Source organism: Sprattus sprattus (genome assembly GCF_963457725.1).
Source record: "Sprattus sprattus genome assembly, chromosome: 4".
NCBI lineage: Eukaryota > Metazoa > Chordata > Actinopteri > Clupeiformes > Clupeidae > Sprattus > Sprattus sprattus.
In genome coordinates this window covers 28638777-28647633 of record NC_137923.1, presented here as the reverse complement: position 1 = coordinate 28647633, position 8857 = coordinate 28638777, and the positions used below count along the sequence as shown (strand labels likewise).

Sequence of the window (8857 nt, the reverse complement as noted above, 5' to 3'; positions counted from 1 at the left end):
TCATAGTGTCAAAGTAAGGGAATTTCAACTGGTTTCGCTAGGCTAGTAAGACGCTAATATCTTGTTAGCGATGTAGCAATTCCTCCCATCTGTTGCATCTAACTTAGCTACCTTGAGCATGTATGGGATCTCATTCTTTCTCATGGAGGGAAATGCCCTCGCTCTCACACTTGCCCTGTCACTCTCTCTCTCTCTCTCTCTCTCTCTCTCTCTCTCTCTCTCTCTCTCTCTCTCTCTCTCTCTCTTTCTGACTGCAAAAGCATTGTTATTCACAAGATCATCCCGGTTAGAGAAATGTCAACAGACTTAGCAGCGAACATCCCGTTAGCTTGTAGCAATTCCTCCCATCTGTTGCATCTAACTTAGCTACCTTGACCATGTAGGGGATCTCATTCTTTCTCATGGAGGGAAATGCCCTCTCTCTCTCTTTCTGACTGCAAAAGCATTGTTATTTACCAGATCAGCCCGGTTAGAGAAAAGGGATGCCATGAATCACCTGCCATTTTACAAATTTTTGACTTATTCGTGCTAGCGATTCTGACAGTATAACTTAGCTGCCATTTGCTAGCTAGCCAAGTAAATAAACATGATGCTGACGGTGAGTTGCAAAAAATCATCTATTAATGCCGCGGTTATAAGGCGCAAGGGCAGAACATATGTGGTCCATTAAAAATAATCTATTAATACCGCGATAATAAGGGGCAAGGGCAGAAGATATGTGCTCCATTTTCAGTCCATCATCACTCTTCGTATTGTAGAGAATGACCTAAGGTTGGGTTACCCAGCCAAGCCTCGTCTTTGACGACCTTGACCTTGGAATTTCATGCACACATACCTATGAAATACTCTTACATTCACTATTGAAACGCTCTCACCGTCACTACTGAAATTACTGGTATGAATACATGTGAAACGCTTGCACATCCTCATGTAAGAGCATACATACATATAACTGAAAAACGTATACGTACACAGTTGAAACAATTACAAATATGTGCATGCATGAGTGTTTCAGATAGATACGTATAAATGTTTCACTTGTATACGTATAAGCATTTCATATGTATGTGTATATGCCACAGAGGTATGTATGTATGCGTGTGTGTTTCTCATATGTATGTATAAGTGTTTCAGACGAGTCTGTATATATGTGTGAGTGTTTCAGTAGTGAGTGTGTGAGCGTTTCAATAGTGAGTGTAAGAGTGTTTCATAGGTATGTGTGTGAGAGTGTCTCAATAGTTATGTCCTAAAAGGCCCCTCATACAAATAGCAACTTTGCAAGGTAACAACCTCAGTAGGCATTCATCTAGGGTTCTGTTGCTTAGGTAACAACCTCAGTAGGCATTCATCTAGGGTCTGTTGCTTAGGTAACAACCTCAGTAGGCATTCATCTAGGGTTCTGTTGCTTAGGTAACAATCTCAGTAGGCATTCATCTAGGGTCTGTTGCTTAGGTAACAACCTCAGTAGGCATTCATCTAGGGTCTGTTGCTTAGGTAACAACCTCAGTAGGCATTCATATAGGGTTTGGTTGCTTAGGTAACAACCTCAGTAGGCATTCATCTAGGTTTTCTGTTGCTTAGGTAACAACCTCAGTAGGCATTCATCCAGGGTTCTGTTGCTTAGGTTACAACCTCAGTAAGAATTCATCAAGGGTTCTGTTGCTTAGGTAACAACCTCAGTAGGCATTCATCTAGGGTTCTGTTGCTTAGGTAACAACCTCAGTAGGCATTCATCTAGGTTTCCCGTTGCCTAGGGTACACTTGGGTCCTGAGTGTTGTTTTCCCTGCAGGAGGTTGAATGTAAAGCGAAGGAGTTCTTGACCAGTGAGCTGAAGAGACTCACAAGTCACCTGACAAAGGATTACCCAGAATCCCCTTGTAGTGAGGAAGAGGATGATGGGGGCCAGAGAGAAGCCAGAGATGGAGCTCTGAAAATTGCAGTGCACATCCTGAGGAACATGAACCAAGAGGTCCTTGCTAAGCAGCTAGAGAAATGTGAGTTATTTGAATAGCATGTAGACCTATGGAACATTATAAAAAATGCTCCAGCTCATCTGTCACAGTTACAGTCTTTGCTTGATAATCTTTTGTAAAAGGACCTTTTATATTTATATTCATTTGGATCAGATGGGCTGGTTCCCAGATGTCAACAAAACCTGAAAGTCCGATTTAAGGAGAAGTTCCAGAAAATATTTGAGGGAGTTGCAAAGCAGGGTCAACCTGCCCTTTTGGAAGATATTTACACAGAGCTCTACATCACAGAGGGGGAAAGTGTAGAGGTCAATACTGAACATGAGGTCAGACACATTGAGATGGCATCCAGGAGACAAATAACAAAGAGGGAAACACCAATCAAATGCACTGACGTCTTCAAGCCCTTACCTGGGCATGACAAACCCATCAGAACTGTACTGACAAAGGGAGTTGCTGGCATTGGAAAAACAGTCACTGTACAGAAATTAATTCTGGACTGGGCTGAAGAAGAAGCCAATCAGGACGTCACTTTCATTCTGCCGAGCTAGATGTGATCAAGGATAAAACATTGAGTATGATGGACGTCATCCATCTCTTCTTTCCAGAACTGAAAAGATTAACCTTTTCTGATGAAGACAAAAGCAAAATAGTTTTCATACTTGATGGTCATGATGAAAGCAGACTTCCTTTGAATTTCCAAACCAATGACTACACCTGTGATGTAACAGAACCTGCATCAGTGGATGTCCTATTCACAAACCTCATCAAGAGGAATCTGCTTCCCTCTGCTCTGGTGTGGATCACCTCCCGACCAGCAGCAGCCAATCAAATCCCTCCTGAGTGTGTTGACCAGGTGACAGAAGTCCGGGGTTTCAATGACCCACAGAAGGAGGAATACTTCAAGAAGAGAATCTCAAAAGAGGAACTGGCAAGCAGAATCATCAGACACCTGAAGTCATCCAGGAGCCTCTACATCATGTGTCACATTCCAGTCTTCTGTTGGATGGCATCCACTGTTCTGGAGTACATACTGACTGAAGCAGAGAGTGGAGAGATTCCAAAATCTTTGACTCAGATGTACACACACTTCCTCATCATACAAACCAGACACATGAGTCAGAAGTATGGAAACCGTGATGCAGATGCACTCCTGAAGACCATTCTGTCTCTCGGCAAATTGGCATTTCAGCAGCTGGAGCAGGGCAATGTGATCTTCTATGAGGAAGACCTGAGGGAGTCTGGCATTGATGTCACAGAAACATCAGTGTACTCAGGGGTGTGTACCCAGATCTTCAGAGAGGAGGCTGGGCTTTACCAGCACAAGGTGTTCTGTTTTGTTCATCTCAGCGTCCAGGAATATCTGGCATCGCTTCATGTGTTTGTCTACTTCAACCGCACAGAGACAAACGCACACGATCACAGTCACACGGCTCCACTTTCGGTTCTGTTTGGATCTACGACAGTTCAAGACCTGCAGAAGACTGCTGTGGACCTCGCCCTACAGAGTCCAATTGGACACTGGGATCTCTTTGTTCGCTTTCTTCTGGGCCTCTCAGTGGAGTCCAGTCAGAATCTCTTGCATGACCTGCTGCTGCCAAATACAGTCTGCTCACTGAGCAGCACAGAAGAAACCATCACGTTCATCAAGCAGAAGATCAGAGAAGCCCCCAACCCAGAGAGATGCATCAACCTGCTCCACTGTCTGAATAAACTGAATGACCACTCTCTGGTGGAGGAGGTCTGCAGATACCTCCAGATGGGGAAGGGATCCAGAGGGAATCTCTCTCTTTCCCAGCTGTCAGCTCTGGCCTTTGTGCTACTGATGTCAGAACAGGAACTGATGCAGTTTAAACTGAAGGATTATGGGGGACGCGGTTCACCTGCCAGATCAGATGCAGGTCTGCTGAGGATGCTGCCAGTAGTCAAGGCATCAACTAAAGCTGTGTAAGCAATATCTAATATATTTCTGTAAAGTTTCATATTACATAGCACTTACAACTTATTAACACAATTAATACCATGGTTTGTTTATAAATGTCGTCATGCAGTGAGTCTGTGTTACACAATGTAAATATACTGCATCTGGATCAGTGTGTTCCAGTTTCTACTTTTTTACACTCAGTGTAGGAAGTGTGAAGTGTTCCAAGATCCAGTTCCAAGTGTTCTATTCTGACCCTGCTATCCTTGTCTGACCCTGCTATCCTTCCTCAGGCTTCATAGCTGTAACCTGACAGAGAGAAGCTGTGTCGCTTTAGCTTCAGTTCTCAGGTCAAAGTCTTCCTCTGTGAAGGATCTGAATTTGAGTGGAAACAAAGTGCTTGACTCAGGAGTGGAGCTGCTTTGTACCGGCCTCGAGTATCCAAACTGTAGACTGGAGAGACTGGAGTAAGATCATCTTTGTGTTTGTGTGTGTGTGTGACAGTGCACATAGGTGTACGTGTGTGTGTGTCTGTGTGCATGTGTGTAACTGAGTGTCTTTGTGTATGTGTGTGTCTGTCTGTGTGCGTACGTGTAACTGAGTAACTGTGTGTGTGTGTTTGTAACTGCGTGTGTGTGTGTGTGTGTGTGTGGGTAAAACTGTGTGTGTGTCTGTGTGTGTGTGTCTGTGTGCAGGTGTGTAACTTAGTGTGTGTGTTTCAGGCTGTGGGCATGTGACCTCACAGAGAAGAGCTGTGCTGCTTTATCTTCAGCTCTCAGCTCAAACTCTTCCAGCCTGAGAGATCTGAATCTGAATGGGAATGAGCTGCATGACTCAGGAGTGAAGATGCTTTCTACTGGTCTAACACATCCAAACTGCAAGCTGGAGATACTGGAGTAAGATCATCTATAACTGGTTAATTTTGATATTTGAGTCCCTCTAACTCTCTTTCTCTCTCTCTCTCTCTCTCTCTCTCTGTGAAAGAGTGTCATTTGTAACTTACAACTTAAATAATGATACCATTTCTTTCAGGCTGTGGGAATGTAAGCTGACCGAGAGCAGCTGTTCCTTTCTGGCTTCAGCTCTCTGCTCCAAGTCCACCAGTCTGCGAAAGCTCAACCTCAAGAACAACAAGCTGATGGATGCAGGAGTCAAGCTGCTGCAGTCTGCTCTGGCGGATCCAAACTGTAAACTGGAGACACTAGAGTTAGACCAGTTACTTATTGTTCTCATTATATGCTTCTCTGTGTTAGATTGGAGTCATGATCCATGATCTGTTCCACCCTGAAGACTTGTGTCTCTGTGTGTGTGTCTGTGTGTTAATATATGTGTGTGTGTGTGTTTCCTCCAGACTGCAGGGCTGTAGACTTACTCAGAAGAGCTGTGCATCCCTGGCCTCAGTGCTGCTCTCAGACAACTCCAGTCTGAAGACGCTGAGTCTCAATACCAACAACCTCCTGGACTCAGGAGTGGAGCTGCTGTCTGCTGCTCTATGGCATCCAAACTGCAAACTGGAGAAACTGAAGTAAGACCAACTCTCTCTCTCTAGCACACACAGACACTCTCTCTCACACACACTCACTCACTCTCTATAGACCAGGCCCCAGCTTCAATATCCATCAACCCTTTCTCTGCCACCTGTGTGTTTGTGTAAATTCCCGGTGAATGTAAATGTCAATTCTAGAATCTAATACAAAGGGCCATTCTTTATCTTATACACAATATATATATATATTTTAAACTGTTTATTTAGTGTTAATTATATATCCGTGTGATTTTATTCAGGTTGCAGTCATGCCATCTGACAGAAAGAAGCTGTGAGTGTCTGGCTTCAGCCCTCAGCTCTCAGTCCTCCAGCATGCGAAGGCTGGACCTGGGCTGTAACAACCTGCAGCAGTCCGCTGCATGCTTACCTATACTACTAGATCCAAACTCCAAGCTGGAGAGCGCAAAGTGAGTGATAATCCTGTGATTTTCCTATGAAGCCACTTGTATCCACTTGATTATATCCACTTGTAGCGGTCTTTGCAAGTGGCTAATCTGTCTGACCTGATTTGTTGTGTTTTTCCCAACAGGTTGTAAATTGGCAGTGCATTCAGTGGACCTGACGCCTGGGCCTGACACCTGGATCTGGGCCTGACACCTAGACCTGGACCAGAAACCTGCACTGAGACCTGCATTGAGACCTGCACTGAGACCTGACACCCTCCTTAGATCATCACAGTGTGGCGCCCCACTCTTGGCTGGTCCCCCCACCCTTGGGGGAATAACATCCCACCATTACACGTGAAGCAAGCAAGACTCTAAATCAAGACTACAGAAGACATGAAGTCAAAACACAACAAGCAACACAAACTCCCAGGCTGGGAGGCAGCAAGACCAGCAAGTTAGAAACCTCTCTCTCTCTATGTAACAGGAACTTGGAGCTTTTACAGTTTTCTACAATCATTTTCACACTTTGGTCAATACCATGTCCACTTTTTCAAAACTCTTCACATAGTGTGCTCAACAACATGCATCTGGGCACATCAGTTAGTAAATCATGCAAAATGCACTACGACCACCTCAACACTTCATATTTCACCAAAAATGCCTTACAACCACCGAAAAACTTCATAATTCACCCAAACTGCACTACAACCACCAAAACACTCCATGATTCACCAAAAAGTGACCGTAGCAAATGATCTCTCCCAGGAAAACTGCTAAGGCACTGAAAGTACAATCACTTAAAAAACACTACCAACTTGAAGCATTGCAAATTGCATATATGATATGTTGTTTTATCTTTCAATTTGGCATAGACTACTGTAGTGTTGCATTGCAAAAATGAGACAAAAAGAATGACGCTTCTTTAGACAAAATATTGTAATGTTAAATAAATAACTCTAAAATTCTAAATGATGTTAAATGTCTGCTGTATGCTAAAGTCTCATGTGTTACTCTATAGGTCTACTACAGTACAACAAAAAACATGCATATGTTCTGTTTATATAATAATAATATCTTAATATTTCTTGCATTTCCATAATATGTTTAGCATTCCCAATGCATTAACATTAACATCAACACATTATACAGATTACCACAGTAATACCACTAGAAGTCTACTGTAGCCTTAATGCTGATCCATTATGTCTTTTGTATTACAGTTGCTGTCCAACTTTTACATGTGTGAATTTTACATTTACGGTAACATTCTCCTTTGCTTTGCATCATGGAAATGTGTAAATCCATCCAAGTCAAGTAGCTGCAGGAAGTCTGTTTGTTTGCCTCTGACAATAGATGTCACAATTGAGTGTGGTCAATGTACTGTAAATGTAAATGAAAGAATGTTTTATCAGAAATTAAGAATTACAATTTTTACTGTGTAATGTAAAATAGTATGTGATGAAGAAACCAAACACAACAGTATTCTTCAGTGAGTGTCACTCTATTTTGCTTTTTATTCTCACAGCGGAATATACTGTAGTACAGAAAAGATACTACAATAAATTACTCTGGCAAAAAATGGCAATTAGCAGTCTTTTCCCTGTATACAGTCATTTGCACATTGCCTGCCTCTCAGTGGCGCTGAAGCCTACTGTTGGCCCCACCTAGTCCATCCTACTCCATGTCCTCCATCCTACTCCATGTCCTCCACATTTGGCCAAAGATTTGCATCAACATCACACAGAATGTTGTCTCCTGCCATATACCCAGGAAAACGTCTCTTAGAGTGCCTTATTCAGCCGAGGAGAGGAGAGTATGGTGGCAGGAATAAGGACATCATCCTGGGATGGGCTGTTACCCCCTCTAATCTGGGATGGGCTGTTACCCACTCTAATCTGGGAGGTGCTGTAACCCACTCTAATCTGGGATGGGCTGTAACCCTACTCTAATCTGGGATGGGCTGTTACCCTCTCTAATCTGGGATGGGCTGTAACCCCACTCTAATCTGGGATGGTCTGTAACCCACTCTAATCTGGGAGGTGCTGTAACCCACTCTAATCTGGGATGGGCTGTAACCCCACGCTGTAACCTGGAAGGAGTGGTGAAAGGCCACATTGTCCCATACAATGACAAACTCTCTTGCTGCTAAAAGCCTTTCCTAAGGTTCATAAAGACAGATGGAGGTAACCGCTGGATCCATTGCTGTGTCATAAGCACCCGTGGTTTAAACCTATCAAAGGAATGTCTGACGAAATATAAGGCACACCTGATAAACATCAGTCAAAAATCTGCAAATCAATCAATCAATCAATCAATCAATCAAACTTAATTTGCAAAGACACCTGTTCACTCTCATTAACCTCATTAACCTTAGCAAGAATGAGTCTGTTGTTCAAGGGCTGTCCTGTACTGTTCTGTGCGGTCATTTTGGATAAAAACGACTAATATTAAGTGAATAATATAACATTACTGAATGCAGAAGTGAAAGCACCAACATATCATGACTCTTTAAAATATGTACAAATGTAAATACATAAACTTACCAGACTTCCTCATATCGCACAACTTCAAAACAGCAATGCATTTCATTAATATCACTAGAATGTATTACTACTAGTCAACAGGTTGAAAAACTGTTGGTTCTGTGAAGTTGCCCTCATTCTTTTAGAATGCCGTTACTCACTGTCTCCGGTAGGGGGAGCACTGGTAACACGGTTTCAGTTGCGGATCTGCGCCAAAGGAGTTTGCAACGCTTCTGAAAAATCGGCGAACGGACAAAATGTGGACAAACTACAGTGACTGAATATGGGAGTGATTTAGTCTGTCATACAAGGGAATTTCGTTACATACTTAGAACATCTGGTAAATGTAACAAATATGTGACAATTTTGAAAAAGTAGGTATATAGGCCTATCCTTTGCATTAAACTGTTTAAACGCACCCACTTTACCTCGTAAAGTGAATAAATAATAGACCGGACACACAAAACAAAAACAACAATAGACCAAAACACTAACAGTTTCTTGAATTTAA

The 8857-nt window shown here is 42.8% G+C and overlaps 1 protein-coding gene across 1 annotated transcript in view; it reads left to right on the top strand.

Annotated features, from left to right (window-relative positions):
- LOC308363446 (NLR family CARD domain-containing protein 3-like) overlaps nt 1-5974 on the top strand; it is a gene marked incomplete at both ends in the record, with an annotated part of 9249 nt that extends 3275 nt beyond the window's left edge. Inside the window, 8 exon segments of the mRNA XM_080836255.1 lie at nt 1791-1995; nt 2128-2514; nt 2517-3918; nt 4615-4788; nt 4925-5098; nt 5244-5417; nt 5678-5845; nt 5968-5974. Of these exon segments, the coding sequence (XP_080692381.1) occupies nt 1791-1995; nt 2128-2514; nt 2517-3918; nt 4615-4788; nt 4925-5098; nt 5244-5417; nt 5678-5845; nt 5968-5974 (2691 nt within the window).
- Nucleotides 5975-8857: the final 2883 nt, after the last annotated feature.